The sequence below is a fragment of the Anastrepha obliqua genome, chromosome 3 (genome assembly GCF_027943255.1).
Source record: "Anastrepha obliqua isolate idAnaObli1 chromosome 3, idAnaObli1_1.0, whole genome shotgun sequence".
Taxonomy (NCBI): Eukaryota; Metazoa; Arthropoda; class Insecta; order Diptera; family Tephritidae; genus Anastrepha; species Anastrepha obliqua.
This window is the reverse complement of record NC_072894.1, coordinates 21,270,168-21,291,731: the sequence shown is the minus strand read 5'-3', so window position 1 is coordinate 21,291,731 and position 21,564 is coordinate 21,270,168. Positions and strand designations below refer to the sequence as shown.

The 21,564-nt window shown below is 37.0% G+C and overlaps 1 protein-coding gene across 1 annotated transcript in view; it reads right to left on the bottom strand.

Annotated features, from left to right (window-relative positions):
• Positions 1 to 21,564, bottom strand: part of LOC129240715 (serine/threonine-protein kinase NLK-like) — a 215,037-nt gene that overhangs the window by 25,858 nt on the left and 167,615 nt on the right. The window contains exon 3 of the mRNA XM_054876683.1: positions 3,103 to 3,158. Coding sequence (XP_054732658.1) covers positions 3,103 to 3,158 — 56 coding nt within the window. The remainder of the gene's footprint in view (positions 1 to 3,102; positions 3,159 to 21,564) is intronic.

Here is a 21,564-nt window from a genome sequence, read left to right as displayed (position 1 = left end):
CTCTCTTGTGAACAACTTCCGACTACCAAGCTCGTTCGCCATGGACAGAAATAGGTGGTAATCACTTAGTGCGAGATCCGGACTATACGGTGGATGCAAAAGAACCTCCCATCCGAGCTCCCGGAGCTTCTGGCGCGTCACCAAAGATGTGTGTGGCCTGGCGTTGTCCTGATGGAAGACAATTCGGCCTCTGTTGATCAAAGATGACCTCTTCTGCATGAGTGCTGCATTCATGCGGTCCAGTTGTTGGCAGCGCAGGTCCGAATTGAGCGTTTGGCCATAGGGGAGCAGCTCATAGTGGATGATTCCCTGCCAATCCCACCAAACACACAGAAGAACCTTCCTGGCCGTCAATACAGGCTTGGCCACCGTCTGGGCAGCTTCACCGCTTTTCGACCACGACCGTTTGCGCTTCACGTTGTCGTAAGCGACCCACTTTTCATCGCCAGTCACCATCCGCTTCAAAAACGGGTCGATTTTGTTGCGATTCAGAAGCGATTCGCATGCATCCATACGGGCAAAAATGTTGTTTTGCGTCAAGTCGTGTGGCACCCATACATCGAGCTTCTTTTTGAATCCAAGCTTCTTCAAATGGTTTATAACGGTTTGATGACTCATGCGCAGCTCTTGGCCGATGCTACGGCTGCTACTATGCCGGTCTCTTTTGATCAATTCAGCGTTTTTATCGCAATTTTCGACGACAGGCCTTCCGGACCGTGGCGCATCTTCGATCACCTCTGCACCAGAACGAAAACGTTGAAACCATCGTTGTGCAGTGGAAATGGAAACTGTATCGGGTCCATAAACTGCACAAATTTTATTGGCAGCATGAGATGCATTTTTGCCTTTATCGTAGTAGTACTGTAAAATATGCCGTATTTTCTCTTTATTTTGCTCCATGTTTGCGCTCTAGCGTGAACCCATGCGACGAATACAACTAGAACTACGCGCTTGCAAAGACAAGCTTGCGGAAATACCGCAAGACTTTTTTGACAACCTTATATAAGGTCCTCTAACTCCTAGTTGTAGCAAAGCGTATGAAACGCTTCTGCTGTCGACATTTATAAAAAAAAATATTTGTTAAACACGAGGCTGCTAGGTGCACATTTCGTGAATGAGATGATGCGGAAGAACTGTTGGTTAACAAAGAACATACACCTGTGCTCTCAATAATGGCAGCGCGACATATTGTAATATTTTTTTAGTACTTGTTAAAAATTTATCTAATTTTTCTTACTTTTTTTATACTCTTATTTCTTTTTACTAGAAGTTTCAAACGTTATACAAAATTTAAAATAATTCAAAAATTAAATCAGAAAAATTTCATGTACGCAGTTTTATAGCCCTTTGAATGTTGGAATAATAAAGTGCAAGTTTTAAGTCTTTTGGTGGATTTTTGATAACTTTTTTCTGGCGGTTTTGTGCGTTTTCTACATATAAAAAAAGTTGAGCTTTCGTTATATGAAAAACATAAATAAAAAATTTAAAATTAACGCAATCATTTTAAATTGACACAATTTTAGACCAAAATTTAAAGAGCTACAAACGGCATACTCGAGATTTTTCTAAAAATTCTGATTAAAAAGTCGGAAATTTTATTAAACATTTTTAAATTTTTTAATTGAAACTTTTAGTTAAAAATAATAAATATAAAATAATAAAGTAAGAATGCAAAGTTAAAATAAAATACAAACAAGTAGTCAAATATTGCAAAATATATCGCGCTGCTATTATAGAGATCATAGGTGTACTAAAAAGTTTAAAATTTTAATGGAAATGTTTAGATTTTTTTTTTAATTTTTCTACAAAGCTGAAACTTTGAGTTATATGGCTTTTTTTTTGGTATGAACTAAAGTTTTACAAAAAAAAAAAAAAAAAATTAAAAAAAATGAACAGCGAAAACTTTATAATAAGCCACGTTGCCATGACTGTGGACACAGGCATTATCTTTTAATATGAGGGCCGTTTAAAAAGTCCGTGCAAAAGTAAAAACAACTTAATTGTTTAGGGCAAACCTCTTTTATATTTCAACAGCCTCTTGGGCTTACACACTTCATCCAACCCTATTCTAGTTTGTGGATCTCTTCCGAATAATAGGATTTGTCCACGTCTGAAAAACAGCCATGTGTTTCTGCAATCAACACCGTGCTTGAATAGAATCTTTTCCCGCCAGCCGTTTCTACAATTTGGGGATAAAATAGTAGGCCGAGCGATCTGAGGGAGCCAAGTCTGAGGGAGCCTAGTCTGGAGAATAGATGGCTGTGAAACGAGTTGGAGCTCCATTAATTTTGCGACCACTACTGTTGAGGCGTGAGCTACTGCGTTGTCATGCATTTTTTGAAAATCATTCGATTTACTCGATTAAAATGAATGCCAAACACAAATAAACAATCCGATATGGCTGAAATTTGGCGTGTGTTTTTTCAAGAGATGCTACTAACTAAACATAACCTCGATACGCACCAGTTGTGCCATTTCTCTGACTGTGCGCGGACTTTTTAAACGACCCTCGTACCAAATGGAGTAAACAGTGAAACAAAAAATGAAAATGTAATACCGCCAATTAAGTGGTTAAGAACTGAGGCATGAGGTTAGTATACTCGTATGTGAGTGACGCATAAAAGAAAAGTATGAAATGACAAAACAAAAAAAATTTCCTTGCTGCAAACACTCAGTGAAGCTGCATCGATAAGTGAAGTAGGAAAGCTAGTTAGCCAACTTGTGCTTCCGGTGCAACAACTGCAAATTGCTTTGTTGCTCTTGTTTTATTGCTATTTCTGAAACGCTCAGTGGCAAGTAGCTGCTATATACGTAGATGTAGTTCGTTTTATTGCAAAATGAACACGAAAAAACTTCCATTCTTGGCTTAATACAATTTTGCGCCATCGTCATTATTTGCATAACTTTTTTAAATGCTCAGTTGTATTATTATTGCTCTGTATTTGATTGTAACAGAAGCTGTTTTCCAATTGCATATTTCATCTAAAGTATAGCTGCTGCTTTGCATTTACGTAATTTTGTTATTGTTGCCTTTTGTTTTCTACTCGCTTTGAATTATCTACATTTTGTTGTTGTTTTTTTATACATTTTTCAAAAGGATACATTTCTTGGAAGAAATCCAAATGAGGTGGTTGTAAAATGTCCAATGCTGAGAGTACCTGCAAATAAATGGAAAGAGAAAAAGTGTAAATGAGTGAAGCTCAAAAAAGTGGACATTTTAATTAATTACATAAAAAGAACAAAAATATTAATAAAAAAAGCAGCAAGACAAACCGTTTGAGTCATTCTTTTAGATAATTAAGTTATAAAGGAAAGCAAAAATATTGTAAGACTGAAAGACAGAAAGGTAGTGAAGTTTATGTGGACAATGAGCAAGACTAAGTAGGTTTTTTATGAAAGTTTTCCACTTTATACTTAAGGTAGTAGCCAGGTGTGACGGGTTCAAAAAATCGAATTTTTTTTTTCTTTTCGGAAGAAAAACATCTTTTTTTGTTTTTTTTTTTATTATTTCTTCCATAAAATATTACACCTGTCGTTAGACAATAAGTAATTTGATTTACAAAAAGATGGAATGAGAGTGATATTGAAGGGCCAATGCCCCCAAGCTCATTTAGAAGAAATATATACATATTATTTAAAAACAAGTGGTTAACAAACAATGACATATACGATTAGTTGACAATTGATTACATGGATTTTGCAAGATCTGTTGGTGTTTGACGGTTAAGCCGACTTTGGGTAGATTTTTCTTTATTTGGTAGTCTTCTCATCATAGGATTTGTGTGCGTTAATAGTCTATTTATGTGTCTTCTGCTAGCGCTTTGTATTGTTTCATCAATAGTATCGATGTCAAGGTCGCGATGAATATTTGCGTTAGGTATGTACCAAGGTGCATTAGTTAAGGTCCCAAGTATTTTAGACTGGACTCGTTGAAGTATACTTAGATTTTTTTAACTTTTCGGAAGAAAAACATCTTAAAAATATACTATAAAAATTTCAGACAGAAATTTTAATTATTTTGAAAGTTATAGCTAAAATAAGAGAGCGCGCCGTAGTGTGTATGAAAGCGTGTGACACGCCAGTAGCAGCTGCTTTGAAAACTTTAACGCGTTTTTTTACAAAACCATGTTTTCGAAACTTCGGGGAGTCACTGACTCAAAACTATTCAACCGATTTAGCTAAAACTTTAACCCGTTATTCTTGATACACATATCTATTATAGATTCCGGTTGTTTAAAACATTTAATTTTTTAATAATAAACTATTTAATTTAAACAATTTATGAAGCAAAAAAATTAGATTTTGAGAACTTTTTTCACAAGTCCGCCATTTTGTTTTTGTTTTTTTATTTTTATGCATATATTAGGTTCGGGACCTAAAATAAAGTATACAGAATAATAATCTCTTTGAATTTTTTATTTCAGATGACTTTGGAAGGCTGTGTGTTTCCCCGAATCAAGGACTCCACTTTGACGTCAAAAATTTTAAACAAATTAATATAAAATTAACTTTAAAAATTTTTTTTACATATACTTTAAAACACCAATAAAAACATGTAAACACTTTAAAACGATCGCATTTTATTTTCTTTTTAAAAAAGATTCATGAAAAACATCGAAATTTCGTTCGCTACACCTACCAACTACTACCTTAAATGTCGGCGTAAGCAACTTGGCCTCTAAAACAGGAGGAAGTGGCATCTCGTCAATTTTCTAGTCATGCGAAATTTTAAAACGTGTCCCGGTGAGTATTTTTTCGCATCCAAATTTGTCCGCCATGTCAGGGTTTTAAGTAATTTTATGCTAAACGCTTGAAAAATTAACACGGATTTGTATTCAGCGATCCCAATAAACCGCGAATAGTCTTTTTTATGGCTCGGCACAATATTTTATAAGAGCGTACAATTGTTGGCGTGTGCCGATGATATTGGCATAATCGGCCTTAACAACCGCGCTGTTAGTTTTGCCTCCAAACTGGATAAGAGGCAAAGCGAATGGGTCTGGTGGTGAACGAGGACAAAACGAAGTACCTCTTGCCTTCAAACAAACAGTCGGCGCAATCGCGTATCGGCACCCACATCACTGTTGACAGTTATAATTTCGAGGTTGTAAAGGACTTCGTTTATTTAGGAACCAGCATTAACACCGATAACAATGTCAGCCTTGAAATCCAACCTAGAATCTCTCTTACCAACAAGTGCTACCTTCGACTAAGTAGGGAATTGAGTAGTAAAGTCCTATCTCGACGAACAAAACTAACACTCTACAAGGCTCTCATCATGCCCGTCTTAACGTATGGCGCAGAAGCTTGGACGATGAGAACATCCGATGAAGCGACGCTTGGAGTGTTCGAGAGAAAGATTCTGCGCAAGATTTTTGGACCTTTGCATGTTGGCGACGGCGAATATCGCAGACGATGGAACGATGAGCTGTAGGAGCTTTACGACGACATAGACATAGCGCAGCGAATAAAAATCCAGCGGCTACGTTGGCTGGGTCAAGTCGTCCGAATGGATACAAACGCTCCGGCTTTGAAAGTATTCGATGCGGTACTAGCTGGTGGTAATAGAGGAAGAGGAAGGCCTCCTCTGCGTTGGAAAGATCAGATGGAGAAGGACTTGGCTTCACTTGGTGTGTCCAATTGGCGTCGGTTAGCACGAGAAAGAAACGACTGGCGCGCTTTGTTAAACTCGGCCAAAATCGCGTAAGCGGTTATCGCGCCAATTAAGAAGAAGAAGAAGTCTTTTTTATGAGCTTAGCTCAGAATAATTTGAAATGCGATCGTAATTACTGGGGTTTAAATAGTTAGCACCATTTTACTCAAAGTTTACTCAAAAAATTTAAGATTCGTATCGGTGGAAGTCTCTGACATGTGAAGTATTTCAGAAAATGAGAGGTAAAAATACCAAAAAACCCCTTTCCCGATTTTCTCAAAATCATGACGTGAGGGAGCTTCTGGATCCCAGAATCGTAAAACATTCGAAAATATTGGGTATGGGAATAAGTTTCCGTTCTTTCTTAGCCAAAATTACGAAGTATTTAAACAATTAAACAAGTGAAGTATGTGCCATTGGAAGCTACAACTTTACTCCATCTTTCAGGCAGCTTACGGATTCCTCTGACGAAAAATTCTAGTTCTTAGATTATAATCCGAAGGTGCAATGTCTCGGGAATATGGTGGGTGGTGAAAGATTTCCCAATTCAGTCTAAATATTTCTGAACCTATTTAGCAACCTGTGGCCTGGCGTTGTCATGCAGCAAAATTAATTTGTCATGTCTACCGTCCCATTACGGGAGAGCTTGATTCAAACGAATTAGCTACAGTCGGTACCGATCGTCAATGATGGTTTAAGGAGTTCATAATAGATTACACCCATCTGATCCCACCAGTAGCACAACGTAACTTTTGAAAATATCCATTTTTTTCGTTGTCGATGGACCTGGTTCACCTGCCAGGCTCCAACATTTTCGACGCTTCATCTCCAGTGACGATGCGAAGCAGAAAATGTTTTCTTTTCTGTCGTTCAAGAAGCATCTCACACGTCACCAAACGTCTATCTATTTTCAAAGTTTAGACATTAAAGAATATGTCATTAAGAGGATTTTTTTTTAATTCTTATTATTTCATGAGTTATAGCCTTTTTGGTGGCATAGCATCGGTTCCGACCGCTTCAACTCAACAAAAGACGGCAGGCGTTTCCCTTTGAACCCGTTTTTCTCAAAACTACCTTTTTCGAGTTGGCGGTAAGAATATCTCGAGTTATAATGGACCGATTCACTTCAAATTTATGGAAGCTTTTCTTTATACATTCCTTCATCGAATGAACCCCGTTCGAAATTATCACTTTTCATTTAGTTTAAAAAAAAAAAAAATTGGAATTGTTGAAAAAAATATGCAAACAAAAATTTTATTTTTCAAACAGCCGCTATGTTGTGAAAAACCATTTTTTTTTAAACAGCCGCTATGTTGGGAAACCTTATTTTTAACTTGTCCAAGGCTCATTCGATAGCGGCATCTATAGTAATTAAGAATCCGTTTGGTTTTTATTTTTCAGATCACCAGGAGGCTTGGAATCATGCACGCCAGGACACCTCCTCTTTTTGAACCCCCTACTTTGACTGCGCATAATTTTGTCAGTTTTATTTTTTATTTTTTTTTTATTAGTTTTTAATGTAATAATTAATAATCAATAAATAAATGCTAAAAAAGATGAAAAAGCGGCCTCGGTAGCCTAGCGTAAGTGCACTAGCCTGCCATCCCAGCGGTAGTGGTTTCGAATACCACGTAAAGCACGGCCCTCGTACTCTTACAAATTTACCTACTTCCCCTGTTTCTAAAAACAAAAAAAAAAAAAACCAAAACAAAAAAAAAAAACCAAAACAAAAAAACAAACCAAAACAAAAAAAAATCCCTCCAATCCCAATCCCTCGGCCCCAAAAACTTATCCTTTCCATCCTTACTCCTGCACAATAGTCTGCACATTATTTGCATTGTGGCTGCTAAAACGAGCAAAAAAAAAACAAAGAAAAACACACAGTTACACATTGCATCTGTGGCGCCAGCAAGAGGAAGCGGGCGACCGCGATAATAGCGCAGACACACGAAATTTAGCAAAGTCCTCAACCATCTGTGCGATCCTTCTGCCAGAAAAATGTGAAACACAGATAGCGCTCCAAGCAGTAAGAAGGCGTTGTCCCTAAGCAACGACAGGTGGACATTCCTACTATTTAGGACTGGTAGCGGCAGGCTAACCTGTCAGAAATCTAAAAACACATTAACGAAACCAACGCTCTCGAAAGAATTGACAAGGAAAAAAAAAACAAAAAAAAAAATGTAAAGAAATGGTACACATTTTTTTATGTTTCCTTTGTATAGCGCTTCAAAAACCGGGCGAAATTCATGTCTCTACACTAGAATACCGCTTTAAGGGTTATCATTTGTTTTTTTGACAGCGTTTATCCATTTTAATATTTAATATTAGACATATTTTTATTAACAATTTAATACACACTTTTCTCACTCAAAAACCAGTTCTTCACAAAAGCTCATTATTATTATATAAAATTTAATTAAATATCAATGTGCTTTCTGCACTTCAAGCGCTCATGAAATATTTTTTTAAATTTATTTTTCCAAATCTTACATTTGACAAGAAATCTGTTTCCTGGAGGTTTAAAATGGGCGACTTAGAAGATTGGTGTCTTACTAGAAGTTCTAATATTTTTGCATACTCCCAAAATTAGACGTGAGATGTTCTTTCAGCCGCGCGAGTGGGTTTGTCACTTAAGTGAATTATAAAAAAATGTACGCTGTAACACAAAAAATGTAAAAAGCCAAACAGTAAATTTTTTTAACGGAAAATTTACGAAATATCTTCATAGTTAAGCAAGCAAGAAATTGATGCCAACACATTGAAGCTTCTCTGCTACTTACGCTGTCACCATGAACTTTTTGAGCCATCAAATCACACGAATAAATTAAATTGGTACATTTGAGAATTTAATATGTCTTAAAAATGTCAAAAAAGTATTTCGAATATTTTTTATTTGACTTTTCTACATAAATTACAGCGATCGCCGGGTAATGCATTTTCCCATTTATTTATTTATTTATTTCAAACAATAAAATTAAGTTTGCAGCTCGACCTACTTTGGATAATTTTAGTGCATACTCGTATACAACAAAACAAAAAAAAAAGATTTGCAGCAATTTTTTATTAAGAAAACAAAAGCATTAGTGGCGATTGTTTCCTACCAACCGCGAGAAGTGAAGACGCGGCGTGAAGAAAAACCTTAAAATCCAAGCAAAAGAAATAAACTACGAGTATCAAAGCGAAAGAACATTAAATGCTCGTCAAGTTTTATAAACTTCTTGTCGGCAAATGTCAATAAAGTCGCAAATGTCGCTTAAAGTTGCCGCGCATAATTGTTGGCAATCATCGTCTATAGTTGGCACTGGCCAAGAACCCTCCACTTCCATTCGTTTTTGTCGTTGTCACATAAAAATCACCCTTGAAGGCAACAACAGAATTTAACAATCGAGCGCGCGATGTTGCAAAGAATGTTTGCTGAGGTACATAACAAAAACAAAAAAAAAGCTGAAAAAACCAAATAAGCTCCGTAGTCAAAAACAATGACAACAGCGCAAATGGCATGGATAAAAAGGCAATAGCAACCAGAAAAAAAGAGAAAAAAAAAAAAAATCTCAAAAAAATAATTCAAACAGCATTTTAGACAAAATCCAAGCGCTGCATGGACAAACATTCGTTAAGGGGCAGGATCAGAGCAGCCAAAAAAGTAACAGACTCACCGTCTAAGTGGCTAACTAAATATCTGCATACATGCATATATACACACATATACATTTACTGTATCACTGTATTGTCAAGTACTTAGAGCATGAATGACAAAGTGACTGCTGGCGGGTGGATCAACGAACCGAGAGCTCAGAGCGTTCGCGAGTGATGAACGCTGATTTATTTGGCTCGAAGGCTGAGCAGACAACAAAACGATAAAGACATAACAACAAAGTGAGGCAAAACAAAGCAGAAACTAAAAATAAATAAGTGAATTAAAATAAATAAAAGCAGCCACAAAAAAATATTGCAAAAAAACAAAAAACCAAAAATGCAATCTAACACCGCCGACAGCAACAAAGTCGCAGCACTGGCAGTGGGTAGTAATACTCGTAATATTAGCAACAATAACATAAACAAAAACAAAGGCATGGAACAACAACCGCACTCACTGCAATGTCAGCAACAGCTCCAACGAAAATGAGTTTGGCTGCAAACAACAATGCACACAAAGTGACAGCGCTATCAGTGGCAATGACAACAACTGCAATGTATAACTGTGTACGACAACCATAACTACTATTCATGTATTTGTGTGTGTGTGTGTGTGTGTATATGTATGCATGTAGGTGTAACCAGCAACCAGCAGTCAGTTAAGCACTTTTTGCGCCACCAAATAGCAATAGGAATCGCAATAGCAACGGCAAGAGTGGAAATGCCATCGCAGCAACTACAACTACAGCTGACAATGATGACAACAAAAAGGCAAGCCAGCAGTAAGCAAGTAAAAGAACAATGAACTGTCAGTTACTGCCGCTTGGTTTCTGCAACAGAATTTGTTTGATTGCGATATTTTCGTATGTTTCGTTTGTAATTTTCAAACTTTTGTTTCTACGTGCATACATACATCCATTTTCCGTTATTTTATTTATTAAGGTTTGGTTTTTCGACTCTCCTCACTGTAAGATTTCAACATTTTCCTTGAAGTTCTTGAGAATTGGATGGGATTGAGAAACTTCTCTGGGTTTTACTTTTGCTTGGCATACAGTATCTGCCCAACGAAGTATGAACAGTAAGCTATTTATAAAATTGACCATCAGCGACGGAAATAACAGATTTGATGTGATTAAGGCGTTTTTTTTTTTGTCAAGTAAACGACAAGGCCGTTTTAGAATGGGTTGGTGCGTGCGACTACCGTTTGGAATTCACAGAGAGAACGTAGGTTCGAAACTCTGTGAAACACCAAAATTAAGAAAAAGTTTTTCTAATAGCGGTCGCCCCTCGGCAGGCAATGGCAAATCTCCGAGTGTATTTCTGCCATTAAAAAAGCTCCTCATAAAAAATATCTGCCGTTCGGAATCGGCTTGCAACTGTATGTCCCTCCATTTGTGGAACAACATCAAGACGCACAACACAAATAGGAGGAGGAGCTCGACCAAGCACCCCAAAAGGGTGTACGCGCCAATTATATATACAGTAGGTTCTGTTTTTATGCGGCTTTTTTTTATGCGGTTTTGAAATAGTGCGGTTTTTTTTTAAATTACAAAATGCATGTCGACCTATCGGGAATTGTACATATAAACAAGATTCTAAACCAGCTAAGCAAAAACTCATCACAGATTACATCAGATGCTAACCCTACAAGTATGGAACCGCCTGCATCACCATCTAGATCAGACGTGTACATTTCCTAAAGTGACGAAAGTGATTTTACGCCAAATCCTAAACGAACGCGCAACATGTGGGTATTGTCTGATTCTATTTCTGACTTAAATTTATTTTTCGATTCTGACGTTTCTTAAATAAAGATATAATTTTCAAAAAAACAATATATTGTTTAAGCGATTTTATTTAATTATTTCAGATTCATGCGGTCTATGGAACGTATCTATAGTTATAATATGGGACTAGTGCCCTTTTTTATGCGATTTTATTTCATTATTTCAGATTTATGCGGTTTTAGCATTTGAAACGTATCTATAGTTTTACTATAGAACTAGTAGCTTTTTTTATGCTGTTTCTTGCGGAACGTATCTACCGCATAAAAACAGAACCTACTGTATATATAAACGACAAGGAAAAAGATAAAATTGATCAGAAGTATTGGGTGTGGGAATAAGTTCATGGCGCTTTGACCGAAGACTTTTATTTAAACAAAAAACAATAATTGTATGAATAAGTTAATCAATTATATATTCGCCGTTGCTGTTTACAACCTCTTCCCCCCTCTCGACCAATTTTTTGATGCCGTTCCGTCAAAAATCGACTGGTCTGGTGCCAAAGAAGTTGTTGAGCCAGTTTTTAAAGGCTTCTTTGTTATCGAAGGTAACGCCCTTCATATGGTTTGACAAGAAGCGGAAAAAATGGGAATCGCCCAGCGCAGGTTACAGGGAATACGGTAGATGCTGCAGGATTTCCCGGTCGAGCTCTTGGAGTGCGACTTTGACAACTTGTGCAACATGGGGCCTGGCGTTGTCGTGAAGGTCTCATCACTCGAGTAGGCTTATTCACACGGAGTAACTGGGCAATGTAGAGCTCCTTGTTGACCGTGGCATTCTTTTCCAGAGCACCATGACTCCCAGTCACATGCCACATATCACATATGATCTTCTTTAGATGAAGATCCGTCTTGACTCTCAGCTTTGACGAATCTCCTGGAGCCACCCACTCCTTTCTTTGCTTCATATTGATGTATAGGCACCATTTCTCATTTCCCCTGACGATTCGATACAAAAAGTGCTGTTTATAACCGCGTGTTGTTCGATGGTGGGCGAGATAGCTGGTTGGTTTTTGTGGTGATTCTTCCAGAATCCTACTAGTGCTTCCGCACCATTTTGTTGCCACGTCCTCGTTACCAGTACCTCGAGATACTGAGAAGCAATTTGAAGGAGATTTTCTTTCTTTTTTTCGTTGAGCTCGTAAGGCATTCAGGCTCTCAATTTTCCGGTAAATCCCATTGAATGAAGTGATGCAAAATGCAAAAGTGATTTGAGACGTTCTTCTTCGAATCTAGAAGACCTTCCGCTGCTGAACGTGTCATCGACATCAAAGTCGCCATTGAATTTTACAAACCAGTTCAATGCTGTAGACTCGCCTATGACACCTTCTCCAGACACGTTGCAAATATTCCAGGCTGCTTCGGCAGCTTTTTGACCTCGATGGGAAGGAACTGAAGAGCAGGTGTCAAAAAAGTTGACTTTTACTTCCTGTGTATGCCATTTCTAAGCCTCAAAACAAATATCGAATTAAATGCCTCAAAAATACAATTGACATAGTTTTGTAGAGCAGAAAGAATTCTATCGAATGAATGCCTACCCTTTGCTAAACAGCAAACAAATCGTTGTACAATAAAAGAAAATATAAAAAAAGCTATGAATTTATTCTGAAATTAAAATCACTAAACGCAAGGGAAACTGGCTTGGCCACTCCTTACGCAGATCAAACAACGACATCATCAGAAACGCAGTTGAATGGAACCCGCAGAGCAGCCGCCGCTGAGGAAGACCGTCAAACACTTGGAGACGGTTGATAGAGATGGATATGGAAAAGACGAATAAAAAATGGAACGAAATTAAATTACTGGCGCAAAATCGGGACAAGTGGAAACAATTTGTTAGGACCTATGTTCCATCATAAAGGAATAAAAGCATCAAATATATATGAACTTATTCGCCAACCCAATATCATACATATTTAAATTACATACATACTAATTTGACCATCTTTCTTCGAAGAGTGAATCGTTCAACTTCAGCGATGATTTGAATGATTTTTTGATGCCCAATGAAAAAAAGTAGTAAGTACTGGTACATTTCACGGAGGGAGCAATGTAACATTTCCGCGCTGAACAATATTTTGGGATATGAACAATTGTGTGACTCATCTTTCACCAGCTATGATATTCACCAAGTATGTGATATTTAAATCTGCCATATCCACAGGTGTATCAAATTTTTGTTTTTTGTGAAAGTGAGTCGTTCTTCTGTTTTCTCCGTTTTGCGTTGCTTCTGTTTTTACTCATATCGGTCCACAGATCAATACCTTTATAAGCATTATTTTATATACCTACTCAAATTTCAAACACAACCCTAAAAAGTTATGAAACTAAAAGTTAATAGTCTTTGTAATAATTCGCTTTCAACTACCGATTGCGACACAACGCCGATGGATAAATGCACTTCAAGTAAAAAAAAATCGAAAAAAAGAAGAAAAAAAGAGCAAGAATTCTACAGCAAAATAAAACAAAGAAAAGAGCAATTATATTTAAACGGATAAAAACGCATCGGCAGCAGCAGCTCAACTGTGGAGCTGAGGTGTTGAGCAACAATTAAGCCTTCCAGAAGCATGTAAACGCCGAAGGCAGAGCAAAACCTAAGGATAAAATTTGTAGTGCCGGTGCGAATGCGAGTGCGAGGTAAATCAAATGAATGCACATATATTTTCGCACAAAAATATGTATGTATTTTAGCTTTGTATGTATGTACGTATGTAAGTGAATGCCCGCAAAGCCATAAAGGCGTTAATGTTGGACTTAATTTTTTGCTCGACTGACTGGTGTTGCGCACAATATCTCTTTTTATGAGTTGCGTGTTTGTAGTTGTTGTTCCTGTTTTTCGTCAGGAAGTTTTTGCAAAACTATACTCAGCAGAAATAATGGCTGTTGCATACCTTTAGTTACGACTATTAAGCAGCTTTTCTATTTTTTATGAGTATATTGACTCTGGGAGTAAGAAGATGAATACAGAGTTGCCAGCAGTAGGAATTTTGGTTTAGGATAATAATAGTAGGGTCAAACAAAAGATTTCTGATATTTACAATTCAGAAATTTCATGGTTTTTTTTGCAAACTATACGAAAGCTATAAACACCACTTAGGGGCAGTCATTCAGATAAACTGAGTTAAGCCTTGGAGACTTGAAAAATTTGGTACATCTTGAAAACGATGATAGACAGATCGTTGAAAGTACGAACCTTAACCTCTCACATAGCTCCATATATGCTGAAGCATAGTTGGTAGTAGGTATACCAGTTTGCTTTAGCCATAAATATATGTTAGCTCGCCTTACTCAAGAATCAGGTCAACAAGTACAAAAACAAAACAGAATTTGGTTTAACAACCTGCCAGATGTTGTTAAAGGCAGCTAAAAAAAGATTGCTATACCGACCGATACTATTGAGTTGGGGAATAAGTTCATAGAGCTTTTATATTTTTTTTATTGCACAACGATTTGTTTGCGTTTTGGCAAATGGTAAGTATTCATTCGATAGAACTCTTTCTGCTCTACAAAACTATGTTAATTGCATCTTTCAGTTATTTAATTTTTTATTTGTTTTGAGGCATAGAAATGGGATACCCAGGAGGCAAATATCAACATTTTCGACACCTGCTCTTCTTTGCCTTCCATCGAGGTCAAAAAGCTGCCGAAACCAACCGGTTGCCGAAGCATTTGCGACGTGTATGGAGAAGGTGTCATTTGCAAAATTCAAAAATGCTGACTTTGACGTCGATGACATGTCCCGCAGCGGAAGGTCTTCTGGATTCGAAGAAGAACCTCTCAAATCTCTTTTGCAGGAGATCGCTCGGGAAACCAGTCAAGAATTGGAGGAAAAAATGAACTGCAATTATAAAACGATCCTTAATCACCTTCATTCAATGGGAGTTACCGAAAAATTGAGAGCCTGGGTGACTCACGAGCTCAATGAAAAGAACAAAGAAAGTCGCCTTCAAATTGTTTCTCAGCATCTCGCTCGCCATCGAGGAACACGCAGCTATAAACAGCGATTTTTGTACCAAATCGTCACAGAAGATGAGAAATGGTACCTACACATCAATATGGAGCAATGAAAGAAGTGGGTGGCTCCAGGAGATACACCAAAGCCGAGAATCAAGTCGGATCTTCATCCAAAGAAGGTCATGATATGTGTTTGGTGGGACTGGGAGGACATAGTGCACTGAAAAATGCTCGAAAAGAATGCCACGGTCAACAAGGAGTTCTACATTGCCCAGCTACTCCGTGTGAATAAGGTCATTCGACTGATCAGACCAGATCGACATGGTCAAACCATACTCTTTCACGACAACGCCAGGCCCCACGTTGCACAAGTCGTCAAAGATGCATCCCAAGAGCTCGAATGGGACGCCATTCAGCATCCGCCGTACTCTTCGGACCTTGCACCGACCGATTACCATCTTTTCTGCTCCCTGTCAAACCATAGGAAGGGCGTTACCTTCGATAACAAGAGGAAACGTCTTGTTTCGAGAGGTTGGCGAGAGACGGCATATGAATAGGTGGTTAGTATCGTGTGGAGTACCTGCACGTGTCGGGCATATATTGAGTGTGTGAAGATCGATTCTGGGTAAGTAGGAGTTTAACTTGCTACAATATCTAGACCGTAATTGAACCAAAGTTGCGCCGGTCTTATAGGCTGCTGAAGCTCTACGTCTACGATGGGTGGTGGTAGAACTCCGATAACGACATTCGGGGACCAGTAGTTTAGAAAGGTGGTGATGAGCGTCTATCGAGCAATGTCGTTTGATGTCTGTCTATATACATTGCCATGACAATCGGTTCTACGTAGCAGAGTGACTCGAGTTTTTCCCGACCAGTAAACAAGCCCTATGTAGTGCGCTGAGCCTGTGTAACTAGAACATCTTCGCCGCTGTAATTTGTTCTATTTTTTTAATTTTATTCACAATATTTCCAAAAATTTAAGAAATAGAGAAATATTTCTCAGGATTCTAGTTTAAAAGCTTAGAAAACTTACTAATTTTCAAAACAAAGTTTGTTTTTAATCCAAACTTTTAGGCAAACCCTGCCTATGACTAAAACTTTCCACTGTGGAATAAAATAACGTTGTTCGAAACTACTACAAATTTTGTTTGTTTATTTGTAGATGAAATTTAAATAAAAAGGAATTTTCTTGTGTAATGATCCACTGTATGCACGAGTTTATGCAAATATTGGAAATTAAATAAACGTGAATTAAAATGGGGAAAGAAAGAATTATTGAAGTAAGTATTATATACATGCGAGCAAACATATTTGGTTGTATATAAAGGCAATAGGCGACCATTTTAGTAATTTCGTGTTTCTATTTCTAATATCGGCAGCTTGCTTCAGTTATTTGTGGAGTTTTACACTATTAGTTTGGGGACAAGAAATCCATTATTTTTGCATAAATGTTAACGCAAATGGTTTAAAACTGTTTCCTGGTCGATCTTACTCCTTGGCTATGCTACGACTTTTAACGTGGCGGCCAACTACGATTATTTCTGTGATTGTATCGACATTTTCGACGACGGGCCTACTTGTGCGAGGTGCATCTTTATCCTGAAAAATACCTGAATGGAATCAACGAACCAAAGTTGCACGTAATTAGTGGTTACAGCATCGGCACCATAAACCCAATCACAATTTCAGCGACCTGGCTTGCATGTTCACCTTTAGCAAAGAAAAAATGTAAACTGTACAGATTTTCTCTTTGTTGGCTTCCATTGTCAATACCTTGTAACTCACAACTGAAAGGAACAAACAAAAACAGCAAAAGAATTCGTGTAGTGTTAAGTGCCACCTTAACAACGAGCATAAATTTCAAATTGTTTGAACGATACTTTACGAAATATTAATCACTACAGCTATCTACCGAGAAAATAACGTATTTCTTTTTCCGGTGCGGAATTCCCTTTGACGTGGTGGCCCTGGCAGCCGAAGTTACTCTCCCAATTTTGCTTCGGTTGGCCAAACCTTGTAATCTATCATCAATGTTTTTCAGCATAATGATCAGTTTTGACGCCATTGCAGATTTCGTGCGTGAGCGGTCACGAATGAATTCAATATAAACCGGCATTTTATGTTGACAAAGCGGGAGCTTCAATGCTAAAAGTCGAATTTAGTTGATTTATGTACTGTGTTCGGGTAAATTTACACTGAAAGTCATATAAATCAACGCCGAAAAATCTTCGCGACTTAATTACACTTTTCGTAAGAGATGAATTTTTCATGGAACATTTCAAAACGTTCTGAATAAGTTTTTACTAAAAAACGCAAATTTTGCTGTGGGTACACCAAAATGCATAGACGTACAGTCTGTTACATAAGAACGTGGTCACTGTTACACGTAGATAAAAAATCAGAGCGTCCTGTTTCTTTTTCTATGACATAGAGGGCACCTCAGTCCTTCATGCTTTTTGTAAAAAGTCAGCTGTCTGTCAAATTTAGTATTCAATTGAGTGGTTTTTCGAAAGGAGTGCTGTTAACGCCTCTCGCTTTGAGGCAATTTTTCTATGTTTGCATGAAAAAGGACCCAAATTAACGCAAACTGCTGCTGCGAAATATATGGGAAAGTCGAAGCAGTTCGTTAGCAAGTGGATTAATCGCTATAAAAAGGTCGGTAACGTTGATGATTTTCCTGATCGCGGAAGTGCAAGCAAAAACTCAACAAAAAGACGAAAAATAGATTCTCGCATTGTTCTCGAAGGATCCAACTTTGACTTTACGTGGAGCTGCTGTGAAATTGAAAGCAAAAGGTGCTGACATATCTTACGGAACGATTCACAGGCACGTGCTTGTCAATAAACTGAAATAGCGCAGTATTTTGGAAAAAACCATTGAAAAACGAGTGCAATGGCGAAGGAAAACTTGGACCGCGATTGGAGCAACGTAATTTTTTCTGATGAATCCTCCTTCTGAGCATTACCGAGCATCAAACACGCCTGGACAAGCTCCACCAGTAGGATGCTTCAACGGACTGTTAAACACCCCGTCAAAGTCCATGTTTGGGGGTGCTTCTCAAACAAAGGTTTCGGTACTCTGTTCTTATTTACCGACAATTTAAATGCTGAAAAAATGAATAAAATATATCAAACGGCTTTGTTACCATCTGCTAAGCAATGGTATATCAAGAAAAATGAAAGCTGGATCCTTCAAGAGAACAACGATCCGAAACATCGGAGTCGAGTGTGTAGCGAGTGGAAGGCGCAAGACGGAGTTGTCACTTTAGATTGGCCATCTCAGTCACCGGATACAAATCCCATAGAAAATGTGTGGGCTCTGATGAAAATGCAGTTTCGCAGACGCAAGCCATGTAATTTAGATCAACTTTCTCGACAAATTCGGAAAATTTGGAAATCTTTTCCAGTAGAATATGCAGAAAAACTAGTGGAAAGTGTGCCCCGACGGTGCCAGCCCATAATTGACAATGCAGGAGATTGGACTTGCTACCGAGATATTTGCATTGAGTATTGACGACCAAATTATCAATAAATTTGTGAATTTTCGAAAAATCAATTGTTGTTATTATCTAACAGTGACCACGCTCTTATGTAACAGACTGTATCTTGAGCAGCCCTGGTATTAAGCGAGCTCTATTTATTGTAGAAAAAAGGAGACAGCAGCAATAGAACGGCACTTTAATATTACTCGTGTACATATACAAGCATATTCATGAATTTGACAACAATTTCAGCAGAAACTTTGGCTAAACATTTTAATTTTAAACTTTTAGCTGATTTTGGTCAGTTTCTTCAACCATTTCAACTACCAAATAGCCCTGATTATCAAAAAAAATATATTGCAAATTTTGTTTTAAATTTTCGTGCTCTCATCAGAGAACACCAACAACTGGAGACATACCAGTTAAAGCAGCACGAGTAATATGATGAGTGGCTCCGCAGCATGAGAGAAAAAAGCATCAAAGTAATGTTGCGCGAACATGCGAAACTTCAAATGTAGCGGACTTGGTTCGAGAAAATGCAACTAACATACGAAACAAGCATACATACAATTATGTACTTGTGCACTTTGTTGCTGCCGGCTATTGCTTACATCTATATATATTTGTGCTTCTATGTATATCTGTATATATATTTGCAAGAGTTGCTATCGGCTAACTGCAGAGTGTGCACAAGCACTTAAAGCTGTTCGCATAACAATAAAAGTTCCTCACCTGGTGGCGTGTAATTTGGTGACTCAACAAATTTTTAGATGCGACGGTAAGGCTGTGCGAGGCAAAGAGGCATACATACATATGCACGTATGTATGCACATAGCAGGATGCAGGGGCATGTAAGAATATTTGTGGCTATAGCAGCAACAAAAGATGCCGACAATGCAACTTTTATGCAATGGTAGTGCATGTGCGCGTGTATGTGTATGTGTATGAAATAGGATTTTCTTTTACTGATTCTTTGAATATTTGGATTTTAATGCTATTAAGTTGCGATGGCATATTAAAGCGAAAATACGGTCTATAACATCAATTCGAAAGGGGTGGAAACAAGGAAACCTTTTTTTTGTTGAATCAGTTAAAGTTGGCTAGTGATAAAATAATACGTATAACATTTTAAGTAAATCACAGCACTTCAGTTATATTTGCACACTGACGTTATAGTGAAGTGGCAAAAAGCTTGCCCGATACGTCCTAATACTAACTGTTTTTCATCGTACACCTCGCATTCTCTATTTGCTACGCCCTTTGACTTCTATTATTGTATGGTGGACTTAGAAATGAACGCACTGTGGGTGAATAGTTAGGTTGCGAAAAGAATATGACGCATTTATACTCTTTCACTTCGGCCGGGATGAAATAAGTGAAAAATACTCGTGTTCAAGTTCGAGCTTTTTTTTAAAGCTTAGCGATTCGAAGTCGAGTGATCCAGAATTTTGAACATTGTTGTAAATTGGTTTATTTGTGGACTTGTGTATAATAAAAAGTAAAGTGAAAAAATTAAAAAAAGTGATAATTTTGAAATTTTTTCAATTTTGAAAATTTTGATCTAGTGTTTTTAGTAGTTCCTTTTACCAATTTAAATTTCTAATAATGTTTAGGTAACTGTTATGTACTTAAAATTTCCCAAAAACTTCAACAAATTGGGGGAAGAAATAAATATTTAATGTTTTTTGAAATTTTGTTAAAATTCGTTTAAAACTAATATTAAAATTTTGTTTTTCTACTTTTTTGTGAAAGTTTTTGGGAAAATTTAAGTTTTACCTGAGAAGTTGAAGAAAAATATTTGCGGTTGTTTTTTTTTCAAAATGACAAAAACAAAAATTCTAAAAACTTTAAACAAAAACTAAAAACCAAAAAGAAAAAAATGTTTAATGTTTTTTGAAATTTTGTTAAAAATCGTTTAAAACTAAGATTAATTTGTTTTTTTGAAATTGTGTTTTTCTACTTTCTTGTGAAAATTTTTGGGAAATTTTAAGTATTAGATACATAAAAAGTTAATGAAAAATTACAAAAAAAAATCCCCTAAACTTTAACAAAAAAGTAAAAAACATAAAAATTTAAAATGTTTTTGGAACTTTTGTTGTTTAAAATTTTGTTAAAATTCGTTCAACTAATTTTTTTTTTTTTCTTGAAATTTTGTTTTTCTACTTTCTGGGCAAAGTTTTTGAGAAATTTTAAGTATTACTTAAAAAGTTATAGAAAAATGACAAAAAAAAAAATCCCAAAACTTTAACAAAAAAGTAAAAAACAAAATTAAAAAACAATAAAATTTAAAATGGGTTGGAGGTCTTGGGCACTGATGTTTAAGAAGCGACCACCTTGGCTCCTTGGCACCACAAGATCTACTCAGATTTCTTCAGAGATCGGGTGGATTTAAAGAAAATTAAATGGGAATCCAAGTGTAGTACAATGGACTTAATTAATGTCTGAGTGCTGCATTTGCTAGTTGTCCCGACAAAACAAAAAAACAAAAAGAGTCGACTGATGAGCAATTTTACACAATGGAACAACGCGTTAAAATTATTGAAACTTATTACGCAATCGAAGATCGACCATCTTTTATAACAACATATCATAAAATTCGTGTTTCTTGTGGTGGAAATAATCGTCCAAATGAGTTGACAATTCAAAGATTGGTGAAAAAATTTCGAAAAACTGGTTCATCCGGGGAAATAAAGAGAACTGGCAGACCTAATCGTGGACGTTCTGGTGAGAACTTTGTTGCTGTAGCGCAAAGTGTTACTGAACGACATTCCACATCCATACCTCGATGTTCTCAACAATTCGTTCGTCGCTCACGAATTGACTTTTTGGCGGATTGTACTTGTAAACGAGCTCAGTGTGGTCATTTAAATGAGGCCATATTTCACATATAATTGTTAAGAGATGTATTTTTTCCTGTCTTATTTTAAAACAACATCTCGGCGCCTTTACAAATATTTGCCTTCGTATTATTCTTCGAGGTCCACTTGGTACAAACCTTGTAAGTGCAATTTTATAACGTTCGGTAAACGTAGTAGGCAATTTAATACAAAAATTTTA